The sequence below is a fragment of the Phyllobates terribilis genome, unplaced genomic scaffold, assembly GCF_046119375.1.
Source record: "Phyllobates terribilis strain yellow unplaced genomic scaffold, ASM4611937v1 Scaffold_3__8_contigs__length_932513732, whole genome shotgun sequence".
Classification (NCBI taxonomy): Eukaryota; Metazoa; Chordata; class Amphibia; order Anura; family Dendrobatidae; genus Phyllobates; species Phyllobates terribilis.
In genome coordinates, this window is record NW_027362763.1 from 165,449,240 (window position 1) to 165,464,214 (window position 14,975).

At 42.6% G+C, this 14,975-nt stretch overlaps 1 protein-coding gene across 7 annotated transcripts in view; it reads left to right on the forward strand.

Annotated features, from left to right (window-relative positions):
* UGGT1 (UDP-glucose glycoprotein glucosyltransferase 1) overlaps nt 1-10,854 on the forward strand; it is a 101,789-nt gene extending 90,935 nt beyond the window's left edge. For all 7 annotated transcript variants that reach the window (XM_073674254.1, XM_073674252.1, XM_073674250.1 and 4 more), the window contains 3 exons: nt 4,435-4,551; nt 4,709-4,877; nt 6,563-10,854. In XM_073674254.1, the coding sequence (XP_073530355.1) occupies nt 4,435-4,551; nt 4,709-4,877; nt 6,563-6,588 (312 nt within the window). In that variant the 3' untranslated portion in view covers nt 6,589-10,854. The remainder of the gene's footprint in view (nt 1-4,434; nt 4,552-4,708; nt 4,878-6,562) is intronic.
* The last annotated feature ends 4,121 nt before the right edge of the window (nt 10,855-14,975 follow it).

The window sequence follows — 14,975 nt, forward strand, 5'->3', positions numbered from 1 at the left end:
TGGACGGTCCCTTTAAACGGTCTGCCAGTCCGAGTGCAGACAGACAACGCGACGGCGGTCGCGTATATCAACCATCAAGGTGGAACGAGGAGCTCCAGGCTCATGATGGAAGTGTCTCGGATCCTGGTATGGGCCGAGGCCAAGGTGCCAGCCATCTCTGCGATTCACATTCCGGGAGTTCAGAATATCACGGCGGACTTCCTCAGTCGCGAGAAGGTGGATCCCGGAGAATGGAGTCTTCACCCAGAAATTTTTGCACAGCTGTGCTCCCGTTGGGGAACTCCTCAAGTGGATTTGATGGCATCAAGGTTCAACACCAAGTTACCGACCAGGTACAAGGACCCGAAGGCTGTGGCGGTGGATGCTCTGGTGGCTCCGTGGGACCAATTCGAGCTAATCTATGTGTTCCCGCCGATATCCTTACTTCCTCTGGTGTTGCGTCGGATCAGACTGGAAAGAGTCCCGGCTATGTTAGTAGCCCCAGACTGGCCAAGGAGGACGTGGTTCTCGACGCTGGTGTCGCTTCTGGCTGCACCTCCACTTCCTCTCCCTCTTCGCCCGGACCTGTTAACCCAAGGGCCCGTTCGTCATCCGGACCTGAAGTCTCTGCGTTTGACGGCGTGGCTCTTGAGACCGAAATCTTGACTCGTCAAGGTTTTTCAGCCGAAGTCATTGCCACTCTGCGAGCTGCCAGGGGTCCTGCCACTACTAGGATCTATCACAAGACTTGGGAGGCCTTCTTTTCATGGTGTTCGGGTTCTTCAAGGAACCCGAGGATTTTTTCCATTCCCAATTTGTTGGCCTTTTTGCAGTATGGCCTGGACAAGGGTTTGGCAGTTAGCACTCTGAGGGGTCAGGTTTCTGCTTTGTCCTTGCTGTTTCGGAAGGCTATCGCCTCGCGTAGGGACATTCGTTCCTTTTTTCGCGGGGTAACCCGTCAGTTTCCACCGCGGAAGGCGCTTGTGTCCCCTTGGCGGCTCAATCTGGTCTTGGAGGCTCTTCAACATGGGCCTTTTGAGCCTATGGACTCCGTTAGCCTTTCTTTGCTTTCTTGGAAGGTTGCCTTTTTAGTGGCAGTCACCTCTTTGAGAAGGGTTTCTGAACTGGCGGCTCTTTCTTGCTCGCCTCCTTTTCTGGAGTTTCTCCCGGATCGCGTGGTGCTTCGCACACGGGGCGACTTTCTACCTAAGGTGCTGTCACAATTTCATGTTAACCAGGATATTGTGTTGCCCTCGCTCTGTCCGGAACCGAGGAATGCGAAGGAACGGGCCTTGCACTCATTGGATTTAGTGCGGGCTTTGAAGTTCTATTTGTCTATTACTCAAGGTTTTCGGAAATCGGACTCTGTTTGTGATTCCAGCAGGTCGTCGGCGTGGTCAACGAGCTTCCAAGGACACTATAGCTCGATGGATTCGGTCGGCCATTTTAGAGGCTTACCGACTCAAGGGCGAATCTTGTCCAATTAAGATTCGAGCTCACTCCACGAGAGCTGTGGGTTCATCGTGGGCTTTTCATCAAGGGGCCTCGGCAGCTCAACTCTGCCGGGCGGCTACCTGGCGCTCCGTCCACACTTTTACAAAGTTTTATAAGGTGGACGTCAGTGCTTCCGCTGATGCAGCCTTAGGACGTAGGGTCCTGCAGGCGGCTGTAGTTTAAGTTATCGTTAACTTGTATTTAGCGCTAGTTGCGCATTTTTCTAGGTTGTTGGGATTCTGCCTCTGTTGGTTTTTTCCCGCCCTTAATTTTTGGACTGCTTTGGGACGTCCCACTAGTAATGACTGTGTCTCCCTTCCTTCCATCTGCTGCTGAAAGACGGATTTTGGTAAGACCTTACCTGTAAAATCCTTTTCAGCGAGGGAAGGAAGGGAAACACAGCTCCCTCCCATGGCAGAAGTGTGTTGTTGTGTTTTCAGATGCAGCGTGACCCTTCTCTGATAGCGATTATCTGGGCTGAGGTCGGCCCCTTAAGGCTCTGTTCCAGCATTGCCAGCTCATCGCAGTGGTCAGGTCCAGTGAGTAGTACCTGGGACTGTGTGGTTTTTCTGTTATATGCATAACCTGTCTCTTGTTTTTTCTCTGAAGTTCTTCAGAAGGGGTTATGTTGCTCCGCTGGTGATATTTGCTCTTCCTTAGCTTGTGTACGGACTGGAGAGCTGGAGTAGGAGGAGCCCAAGCTGGAGGGGCCGGACAACACTCTTTTTTAATCTGAGGTGTTCTATCCTATGTGGGCTCCGCCTACCCACTAGTAATGACTGTGTCTCCCTTCCTTCCCTCGCTGAAAAGGATTTTACAGGTAAGGTCTTACCAAAATCCGTCTTTTATACTTAGTAGTGCTGAAGCCCTGCTATGTATAACATAGGCGATCAGATGATCCCTGCTCCAAGTCTCCTAAGAAGACTATTAAATACAGTAAAAAGTAAAAAAATAAATAAAGTTTAAAAAAAACCACAAAAGTTCAAATCCCCCCACTCTCTTTTGCCGCATAAAGCCATAAAATAAAAAATGCACAAATTTGGTATCGGAAAAAAAAAATCGAAATCCCTGAATAACATTTTTTTTGGTCATCACAATAAAATGCAATAAGAGGCGATCAAAACATCATATCTACCCCAAAATGTTATTAGTAAAAAGTCAGCTCAGGGCGCAAAAAAAAGCCATTACCCAGCCCCAGATCCCCAAAAATTAGAACGTTATGGGTCTCGGAAAATGGCAACCAAAGCAGAAAAAAATATTTTGACAAATTTCAGAATTTTTTTTCACCACTTAAAAAAAAAAATGACACATGTTTGGTATCTGCGTACTCGTACCTGGGAAATCATATTTCTCGGTCTGTTTTACCATATAGTGAACATGGTAAATAAAAAAAAAAACCATTGTAGAATTGCTCTTTTATTTGCAATTTCACCGCACTTGGAATTATTTTCCCGTTTTCCAGTGCACTATATGGTAGAATGAATGGTGCCATTTACAAGTACAACTCGCCCTGCAAAAAGCAAGCACTCATATGTCTATGTTGCTGGAAACGAAAAAAAGTTATGGCTCTTGGAAGAAGGGGAGGGAAAAACGAAAATGAAAAACTGAAAATCGCCCTTGGTGGTTGAAGGGGTTAAAAAGGGTTGTTTCGTCCAGTTTGGGAGCCCCCTTTATGGGTCGGAGCAGGGAGTTACTAACAAGCAGTTCTTGCTCTGGCAGGTTTTGATCTGCCCATATGTTACATGGACGGCTACTGCAAGGGAAAGGCTTAACGGGTCAGGGTTTTCCCAGGACAATTGTTTTTTTTTTTGTTTTTTTTTTATATATTTTTATTAAGTCAAAGGTTTGTACACAGCACACAGAGACATGAGCTGATCCTTTGTTGGGGAAAAAACAGCTTATTTATTAATGAGCATATTTTACGTTATCTAACAGCTATCCCTTTCCTAACAGAACTGTGTCAGATTCTCTCTAGCACACTTGTGTGCATTCACTAAATAGAAGTAATGGAAAAATGTCATTCATAGATCTTAACTTGGTGGTGGGATAGGGATGCTTCCAATTAATTGTCCCTTCATATACCAGCTAGTGAATTGAAAGCAAGAATGAAGAGCTTGTCTCATAGTTAGCAGTAAAGAGGTATAGAAAATAAAAATGTTGTTTTTCTTTGTTTTTAGTAACCGTCCTTTTAATTTTCTAAATAGCATACATGAAAATAATCAATTTTGTAAGATATCTTATCTGAGATATCTGCTTCTTTCTGCTCCTAGATTGATCTTTTACTCTCAATTTGTGAGTAACATCTGCATTCATTGACAATTCATTCATTGACAATTGGTGCTTTTAAGATTCTATGGAGATGGGAGAGAGAAGGAAGGAGGAGCTAGAGGCAGACACAGAAATTGTGCTGCAAGTTCGCCTGAACCAACAATGACATTTCTCAATAGAAAAGAAAAACAGGGGAAGACACGTACAATAGAACAGTTGCATGTCCTAAATTGCAACAATGTAATGCTCTCCATAGAACTTTTTGAGCACCAACTGTCACCTCCTAATTTGTATTCACTGTATCTAGTAAAATATATTAGTTTCTTATCTTTACGTGTACGATTAATTTATGGATAAAAGAAAAAATGTAAACAACGACTACTCTTTTTTTTATATTTCCTTTCTATTATTTCCTTTTTCACCCGATATTACCTAAAAGTAAGAAAGAAAAAAATTAAACTGACATAAATATTATATGCCACATGAAGTAAGGCAAAACATTTTTCAATAATCAAGAGGATAAAAAAAATTACAACTTTTAAAATCACACGTGTTGGGAAAGAAAAATCGTCTGGTCATTGGGAAAAACGGCCCAGTCTTGATCTGCTTAACACTGATCAGTTTTACCATAGTTACATTTTTGTATTTTTTTTTATAATTTGTTTTTTTCTTCTCTTTTTCTTTTTCTTTCAGGATTTGCCAAATAATATGATTCACCAAGTGCCTATCAAATCCCTGCCGCAGGAGTGGCTGTGGTGCGAGACGTGGTGCGATGAAACATCCAAGAAAAAAGCCAAAACTATAGATTTGGTGAGTGGGTTTTGATGCAGGTAAAGGGGGAGATAATTAATATTTGATGTTGGCATACATGGTGTCTTAGGCAGCATAGCATCTGATGTCTGCCATCCCTGCCCCAAAGATAATTATTCACATCATCAGCGTCTTCATTGTGCTTTCTATTGTATAGTGCAATAATCCAATGACAAAGGAGCCAAAGCTACAAGCCGCGGTCCGGATTGTCCCGGAGTGGCAAGACTATGACCAAGAAATCAAGAAGTTGTACAGACACTTTCTGGAGGAGACTTCTGAACCTCTGGTGGATCAGCCCGATGTCATCAGACCTCAACCTACACAAGGTAAATGGCAGAAATCGTAAGATTACATTGATTGATGGCTGACATAACAAAAAAACACCTGATGACAAGCTGGTGGTAAAAAACAAAAATGGACAAAAAGTTGAATCCTCAGACAATTGAAAATGGCCTTTTTTACCATGAATAAAGGACATGGATGGGTGAAAAAGACCTCTTAGCTTTATAATAATGTTAATCTAAGTGGAACGTTTCTCCTTGTGGAGAGTGGCAAGCCAAGCCTGGAATGTCAGAGTGAGGAGACTTATGCTTCATGCATGCTCCTCTCCTACCAGAGGAGCATGCATAGCGTATTAGTCTCCACACTCTGACATGCCAGGCTTGGCTTGCCACTCTCCACAAGGAGTAACCTTAATCTTTAGATCCCAGTCTTAGCCTCTCACCTAAGCAAATCAGATCTCATACTTTGCACTGACGAGGGGCAACACCCCGAAACACCGTGCCTGCAATTTGAGATTCCAATTTGGCCTTTATCCTAAGTAGTGATGAGCGAGCATGCTCGTTACTCGAGATTTACGAGCATGCTTGGGTGTTTTCCGAGTATCTTCAGCGTGCTCGGGTGTTATGTTTTCGTCACTCTGTGCTCATGATTTGCGACTGTTTCACAACTTTAATACATGTGAGGAATGCCTGTTTTTTTTAGGCATTCCTCACATGTATTAAAGCTGTCAAACAGTCGCAAATCATGAGCACGGAGTGATGAAAACATAACACCCGAGCACGCTGAAGATACTAGGAAAACACCCGAGCATGCTCGCTGAAAGGGTTAACAGAACATACTCGCTCATCACTAATCCTAAGTCATATGGCAAGGCTCGTTAAATGATCGATATTGACTTTTAGAATTGCTGCTTCCAGTAGGTGGCGCTAGAGATCAAGTCCTCCACCTCTCTGAAGAGACAATTTGCATAATTAATATTAATATACTGCATTACAACAACCCCTTACAGAGTTCTCAAAGTGTTCGGACCCCCAGCGATCAGTACGGTATCACCTAATCTGTGCATATGAAAGGCGTGAGGGGAAAATGGTCCATCCACGCGTTTCATATTTTACTTCAAGTCAGCAGTTAAAACTGAACCCACGAAATAATCATACGTAGTCTGTAATATCAAACATGGCGAGTTCAACAATTTCCTCCACTTATTGCACTAATCTGCCCATAGGGGATAACTGATAAAACCCTCTTACAGGGTTTATATTAATTTATCAACTTTTTCTGCAGGAGCATACCTCTTTGCTTCCCTTCTTGCCGAGGTTTGGTGCCCTAGTGATAGACTGATCGTTTGGACCGACAGTATCATCGCACCGCTGGCCCGAACTTTACCTTTGCAGTAGCTGAGGCGCACAGGGGCACTAAAGCTGTCTGCATGCAGCGGTCAGGTCAGCGCTTACCAGCTGTATTGGAAAGGGCTTGTAAGCGCTGTGCTTCTTGCCTAGGAGACTGTCCACTGCTCATAGACTGCAGAAGTGGCCGGTAACCTAGGTAATGGGTAGGAAACAAAATAAAAAATCCCTCAATTTCTTGAGAACGGAGAGTATTTTAATCAGAACCAATTACAAAAACTTTGCAATTTGAACCATTTATAATGAGTGTAACCTTTAATAACTTTTGTCTGGAGTACCATAAAGAAATAATCTATATTCATGTACTTTTTCCTCTTCTGCAGATCACAAGCCTCATGAGGATTTATGATTCACAGGCGTCTTCAGAAAATTAGGACTCAAAGATATTTTTTCTATTTTTTTTTTTTAAACACAAATTGAGAGATTACGGGGAATTTTACTTTTGATTTTACAGAATGTCTGAAAAACTGCTGAATGGTTTGTGGTATTCGGGGTATTTATATTCTGGGCGATGACTGAATGCTTTTTTCTTTTTTTTTTGTGTACCTTTAACTGAAGGATGCTCCAAAAATGGAAAGAAAAAAAACAACCACAAAGAGCTGAAAAATGGAGAGCTTCATCTGCTCCCCCAAACCCGCTATGTGATTAAACCACTAAACCCGTTAACATGTGTTTCCATGACCTCCTTTATCTATATGGCGGGGAAATAAAAGGATCACATAGGTTCACATGTGGTCCGAAGTTATGGCAGCTTATTGCAGAGGGGATTAAATATGGATAGCGACCTCCTCCGTAATCAATTTCTTTCTTGCTCCAATGCATGAAAAAACCCCAAAAATAAAACTTATTCAAATAGTCTTAATTTAAACAAAAACGTTGTGTTTACAGCTCTTGCGCAGAACTATGCGCAACCGTGGTAACAGACAACATGTTAGTGTGTTACTGCAGTCATATCTCCGACCATATGTCCCATACATCCTTCTATGTAATTGGGAAATGAATAAAAAAAAAAAAAAAAAAAAAAAGAAAATGACTGCATGATCAGACTACACAAAGGTTGTTTGTAGTCTGTAACCATGGAGACATATAGATTTGTAAACAGTTGTAGATGTAGACATTTCACATTGCAGTGACTGGGACACCAGAATAACTCCACCTGCGGAGTCCTGATCCCCTGTTTTCACCAAAGAAGCCATAATGTACCGTCCTGGGGACTTGTACTTGCTTGTTCTCCACTTTTATGACCTCAGGATATAAGGTTGACCAGTCAGAAGGATTTTGTTGGCGATCCCCTGATCATTTGTGTCACTGAGGGATGATGTGTGAAGCTCCCGCTTCAGACTATTACATATGGGATTGTCATGTAATTTTCTGATTTCTCCGTATTAAAAAAGCAACCTCATTTATATAAGAAATAATATTGGGTTTCCTCAAAGGACTTGAAGGGGGGTGTATAACCAAGTATGTACCTCCAGGTCATAATGTCACCAAAGGCAAAATATATGTGTACGTAGATCTTCAGAGAGTAGCCATATCTCAATTAGGAGAAATGGTTTGTTGTTTTACCGTCACATCTCCCCCTCTTGCCCTTGGGATTTGTCTGGTATTACAGCTTTTCCCATTCACTTGGAATAGGAATGATCAGTAGGGGACCCTTTCTGGACCTCAGACTACCTTCACTATTGCATTTCCAGCAAGGTAAACCTCTCATAACACCCAGGATATACGCTAACATAAAAAGTAGTAACCAAAAGGTGGATAATCCTTTCTTTTTTCTCTACTTGAAGGCATGTTTTTGAAAAAATCATCTTTGCAATTGGATTATATTAAAATTTTGCAACGTTTTGCTTTTAAAGGTGTGAGGTAGCGCTAATGATCATGTTGAGGGGCACTCACTTCACCGGGTCAATTAAAGCACACATGCAACGTTTTCCGGTAATATGAAGTCCAGCAGTTTATTACACATAACATAACATAGTCCATCTCTGTGGCTTGCAGGAATGTTACACATGTAATATCCTAGAGCCTTTTCAGTGGCAGCCATGCCCGCTTGCCTTCAGATACAGACTTCAGCAAGATAACAACATCAATCCATATAAAGCACCGTTTTTACCTTTGCTGGGTCTTAGCTGCTTCTGTCAACTCTGTTATGCCAAAACTGTGGTTTAAGGCTCCCCAGATGTGGTCTCCAAGCCACGTGCCTTCCAGGGCTAATGGTGTCCCAGACAGAGGGATCACGTCTCTTGCCCTTCCCCCGTTTAAAAACCACCAGGATTTATATATCCTTCTGTGCGCACAGGAGCTGTGATGATGTCACAGTCATGTGATCAGTCACCTGAAGGGGAGGTACGTGGTCAGCCAGAACACACCCCCTGAGACATTTTGGACATGCAGCAAGCCCCCTCCCCCTCTTGTTCAAGCCCATGGTATTGAACACGTGATATACACAATCACATTATAACCCACGGTTCACACCATATACTTGACGTTTGCACTGCCCAGTCCCTGGAACATTAGTCATCAGCATTAGCCCATTCCTTAGGGACCTACCATCCGTCATTGTCACTAATTTCGGCAAGTCACATTTCCGAGTCGTAAGCTTGTCACACCTCCCACGCTCCCAGCGGTCGATACAGCCGTGCGACTCACTTGCCCTTGTATCTAAGGTCAGGTCCAACTCCGTACTTAAAGGGTTTTTAATGAGTTTTTGAACTGATGATCCATTACAGAAGTAATAATCTTATTATGTCTAAATGATGGTGGTCTACCCGAGCTTCCCTGTCCCTCCTCACTGCATGGCCTCCGTGGTGGAGCACAGGTCCTCTCCCTCCATTCAGTGTCTACAGGGCTGACGGAAAGTGCAGTGCCTGGCTGTTTCTCTCAGCCCTGTTGGCGTGAAGTGGCAGGACACGTGCTTGAACACTGCTTTATGCAAAACTCTACTCAAGGAGGAGAAGGGGGCTTGGAGCAACTTAATTTGGATTAAGTTTGGGCTAAATAACAGGGGACAGTATCCGCTCTCCAGCACATTGCACTAAGATTCTTTGTGTTAGTGTTCAGTATTTTATAAGGTAATGATCTGTATTGCTGAAGCTGTATACACCAGAAAAGATAATAGTGATACTGTCTAATATGCTTCTGATAATTGTATTAAAATATAATTTTCAACCTGTATCTTCAGGAGCGCACTGCTCCCCTGCCTCCGACTTCCAGCTTGCTGAGGATGGGGGAGCTGTGCTCTCCTGATGACTGCCAGTTCATGTCTGCGGAATGGCTAAGCTGCTGGCCCAAACTGTGCGCTCTCCGATGTGGCAAGCAAAGGCAGCTCAGGGTCCGTGACTCCGCAGGATCCAACCATCCAGCCAGCTTCATTTCAGAGCTGCACTTGCAAGCTCATTGCTATAAAGCTTGTAAGTGCTGTGCTCCGTGCCCAAGACGCTGGTGAATGAGCCTTTTGTTGACCAGCGGCATGTTTATACGGGTAAAGCGATTGTTCTTACTGAACGCTTATTTGTTGTTTGTCCATGTGAAATGTCCTTTATATGCTTTTCCGAAGACTGTGCACTCTGCACAGTTAGTAAATGGCTGACCCCTGTCACGTGGTGTCATAGTATGGAACAAATGACTAGTTTTTATAAGGAGTAATGGATTAATCAAGGACACCTTGATTGGGCGTGATGGGGCGCTTGTACCACTTTAATTGTGCACCTTTAATATCTATGGCTAGGATTAGGGATCTGGTCAGGGAGAAGGATTCAATGTTATAAGAAGATAACATTTAAAGGGATTGTCCAGGGTATATCTTTTTTCATTTAGCCTGCTTAATCTGGAAAATAAAGGAAATTGCAGTATTTTTGTTAAACGAGGGGCTTTACTGTAATGGTGTAAGCTTGAGCGCCAGGGCAGTGTTTGCACGCAGCGGTGCTCTGGTAAGGGAGTACCGTAAGGAGGGAGTCAGGGTTATTTTATTTTTTTACAAACCTTGTATTGCAAAGCCATACTTTAAATATAAGAGCCTCGGATCTCCTACTGCAGCTCCATCTGATGCAATAATCCAAGATATTGGTTCCCAATTGCTTTCAGGGATGAGTTGCACCAACCAGGTCGGGCGTACACCTCCATACGCTGCCGTGCAGGCTCCGCCATGTGCATGAGGCCTTACTGATGGGTCCTTATACTGTAGGTGGGTAGTGTTCCTCTCTGCGCGGAGACTTGCATGTCATTGGCCAGTAATGTCTATCAGATTCCAAGCCAAAACTGCTTTGTCAGGTTTGTCTAGAAATCGCATTTAACCAGATTAACCAAAACCATTAGGAATCCCCAGGAAATGTCCAATCTGGGTCTCTTCATGGCTTTCTGGAGATCACCATGTAAGGTGACGATCCTGGAGTAAAGGTTTTCACACATTTATGTCTGTATTTTGTGTAGATGTAAGGTTGCGGTTGTCTCCGTCCATCTTCAGATGTCACTTGGGAGACCTTACCTGGACGGTGCGGACGGACTGGATCATGGCTGATGCCTCCCTCTGTTTTCTGTATAGGAGATTTATAATAATTGTGTGTGAATTTTGTACTTTGCTCTGATTCCATTTGATTAAAACATTTTGTTTTTGCTATTTCTGTCTGTGCTCCATCACTGATCTGTTCACTGTCTACACAAGGATTTTGCTCACCGAGCCGGTTAATATTGTACGTTCACTTCCAAAGCAACAAACTATACTGTAGGAACAGAAATAATAACTGAAGGATAAAAAAATAATGGGACAGCCTAGACGACCGACATTACCAGCATTGTTATCCACTCTAGTTTCACTGGGGAGATGAACGTACTAGTTAAATCTTTAAATCTACAAATAATAATTGGAAAGTTGCATCACATCGATTATCATCCCAGACAACCAATCATATAACTAAGCAAGCAACAGATATAATCAGTGCGCCTGCCCATACACATAAGACGAATGTCAGCCAAACTCGCCCATATTGACGGGCAGCGGCTACAGGGAGAAAATGAAGTTATATTTTCCCTGAAGCCGCTCGCTTTCAGTCATCGTGGTGGTGCAAGAAGCAGTTTGTCATCACTCACTATACAACGAGTGCACTGTAATCACTCCCCACTACATTGATTGATAGCCTGCTGTGTACACACAGAGAGGGTTGTCAGTGTGCCAGGGAATGATTACAGCACAATGACTAACAGCACCTCCAGTGCCACGATGACTGGAAGCCAGCGGCTGCAGAGAGAAAAGAATGTATTTTTTTCCCTGTAGCCGCTGCTCCAGACAGGCAGATATGAATTACAAACTATTTACCTGCAGATTATCACTACATCTGTAATTAATGGCTCCGTTCAGAAGTCCCCAGATAGAAGCCATGAAAGAAAACATTGCGATCCTATCAACTGTTTATTTAACATTCCTTCTGAATTTCTCGTGGTTATTTCAGTCCATGCTGTGTGATGCGAACCTCAATTGTATGTCGATTACATATTTTATTACATTTTTAACACTACGTAGCCAATTCTGGATCTCCATTGTTTTCTTATTAAGTAAGAGGAGGATTATTATTCAGCTGCAGTGACATAAAACAGACTGCGGTCAGCGGAATAGTAGCGGTTTATAGAACACTGCAACTGCTTTTCTAATGAGAAATCACAAAGCCTCAGACTCCTGCCGGCTGCAATACTTGTCCCTGTTTGGGATTAAGGCGGCATTAGCATCACAAACACTTTCTTTTCCAGGTATCCCGTGCCACGCAATCAGGTGACAGTGACATGGCGGGACAATTACTGCCTACCTGCGCAGCCGAGCTCACACAATAACACACCGCAAATACCTAGTGCGCGGAAGCTCGAATTGTGACATTCATCTAATGAATATAATGGAAGTACATTTAATGCTCACATTTTCTTTCACAAGCTGAAGTGTAAAATAACAGTATTTCAAGAGATGAGGAGTAAATTATAGACTAGAAACATCTGATGGCTGCTGGATGGGAGAAACAATGAATCCTGAGAGGTGCACATCGATAAATGAAGGTATACCACCCTCAAAGCAGGATATTTATAGTCAAGATGTGGATTGTTGGGTTGTGTGCGCACAGGTTTTTGGAGCAGGTCTGTTTAAAAAAAAAAAAAACACCTGAAAAATCACTTCAAAATTGTTTGAAGGACCTTCCCCATTCATTTCCATTGTAAGACCACTTTGCGGTTCATATGTTCGGTCTTTTGAGTGTTTTTTCCTCTTTAAGTATTGATGGTCGCCTGGTGGGAAAAAAAGTGTATGACACTTCCTTGAAGCGGTTCCTAACAACATCTGCTCCAAACTAGGCAATGTCCAGTCAGAAGACTGCAAAAAATGGTCCAGGAAAAAACCAAAACATCAGGAAATGAAAAAATCTCCAAGACATCTTTTTCAGGTGGGACCGTTTCAAAAATGCACCTGAAAAAATGCCCTGAAAAGGCTCAAAAGAATGAACATATACATTTCTATGTTAAAAACTACTTGCTGTTCATAGGTTGAGGCTTTTGAGCGTCTTTTAACGGCTTCAGGTTTCCAAAGACGTCAAGTACCTAAAAGAAGTGACCGGTCCATTCTTAGGGACTATTGCACTCTGAAGAAGGACCATGCTTTACAATACAAGTCAATTGGAACGCTCAAAAGACACGTCCTCCCTGTTTTTGCCTCAGAACTTGAGTCCAGAAAACGCCAATAGAAGAAAAACTACCCAAAAAATGCTAAAAAAAATTTTAAAAAACCATCGGCGGTCAATAATTTGAACCATGCTCAGGAAAAGATGCAAAAATTGTGCATACGCTAGATACTATTAGACCAAGCAGTTGCTATATAAGGCTGTTTTAGAAAGAGGGACCCAAGTCATGGTCCCTTCCCTTTTTCCATTAGGGTGCAGGACTCCCCACCAGGGTTGTACAGCTGATCTTTTTTTCTGGACAAATTATGAAAAAAATCACAACAGACAAATCAAAGTAAATTACCAGCAGTGTTTTATGGATACTGCAAAAAAGAAGTATCTTATTTTTACAGACCGTATAAGAATTTTTAGATACTTGCCAACCTTTCTCCACTTCTTCAAAGACTGATTTTTGGTAGTAAACATTGGGGGCGAAGAAATGGCCAAAGGGTCATAGGAAAGGGGTAAACAGCAGAACATTCACCTGGACCGTAGAGCCATTTTAAAGAGGGCCCAGTTTTATTTTTGTTACGCCCCCTCCACCACTTGTTAGATGACAATTAGCCGATCACAGTGTCCCCCACTGTGTCCACCAGTGACCTGTAGAAACCTGTAAAAAAAACCTGCAAACAGATATTCCAGCCCAAGCTGACTGCACTGCATTCCACACTTATTTTGGACTATTAGATTTTGTATCAAAATCAGAATTTTTTTGTATGTCACTCCACAAATTCTCAATCAGATTGAGGTCTGGGGATTGGGCTGGCCAATTCATAACATCAATCTTGTTGGTCTGGAACCAGGATGTTGCCAGCTTGCCTGTTTTTGGGGTCATTGTCCTGCTGAAAGACCCATTTCAATGGCATTTCTTCTTCAGCATAAGGTAACATGACCTCTTCCAGTATTTTGATATATTCAAACTGGTCCATGGTGCCTTGTGTGCGATAAATAAGGACAACCCCATAGTATAAGAAACATCCCCAAACCATTATGCTTGCACCTCCATGTTTTACACTCTTTACAGTGTACTGTGGCTTGAATTCAGTCTTTATGGGTTGCCTTTAGACCCAATAAGAACAGTTTTGCTCTCATGTGTCCATAGACTGTTGCATCATTTCTCTTTAGGTCAGTCAATGTGTTCTTTGGCAAGCTCTAACCTTTTCAACATGTCTTTTTTTCAGCCATGTACTTTGAGGGTGTCTTGCAAATAGTTTGTCTTCTGATGATTGCAGTACTCACAGGTAACTGAAAATCTTCTTTGATCTCCATGGAGCTAATCATTGGATGCTTCTTTGCCATTCTATCTATGCGCATGGTAGTATTCCCTACCATGTGTTTTGGGTTTTGTTTGCTATTTTAAAGCATTGGTAATCGTTTTAGTTGAGCAGCCAATTATTTTCTGCACTTCTTCTTTGTATGTTTTCCCCTCTCCAATCAACCTCTTGATCAAAGTCCTTTCTCCTTTCGTACAATGTCTAGAACGACCCATTTTACTCACTGAGCAAGGGCTAAAACCAGCAGGTACAACATTTACTGCCCTCATTCTTTAAATAAAGGCCATAGGTCACAGCTATTTCTTCACAGAATGAATGGCCTCACTAATTGAACTCTGCACTGCTATTAATTAGAACGCCTCCCTTTCATTAAATTACTCGATTACACCCAATTAGCAGCATACTTGTTATGCCTGTTGAGTCTGTTGGTTGCAAATACTCGCTTACACCTAGTTATGATTTTTTTTCCATGCTGTATGATCTTTTTTTGCCAAAAACGGTAATTAAACACATTAGTGATGTTAGACTATTATTTTGCACATAACTGTATATGCACTATAGAGCAGTGTTCCCCAACTCCGGTCCTCAAGGCCCACCAACAGGTCATGTTTTCAGGATTTCCTTAGTATTGCACCTGTAATTATCACCTGTGCAATACTAAGGAAATCCTGAAAACATGACCTGTTGGTGGGCCTTGAGGACCGGAGTTGGGGAACCCTGCTATAGAGGACTAACCAGTTTCTCTCCTCCTGTTAAGTTTTTCTAGACTCCTA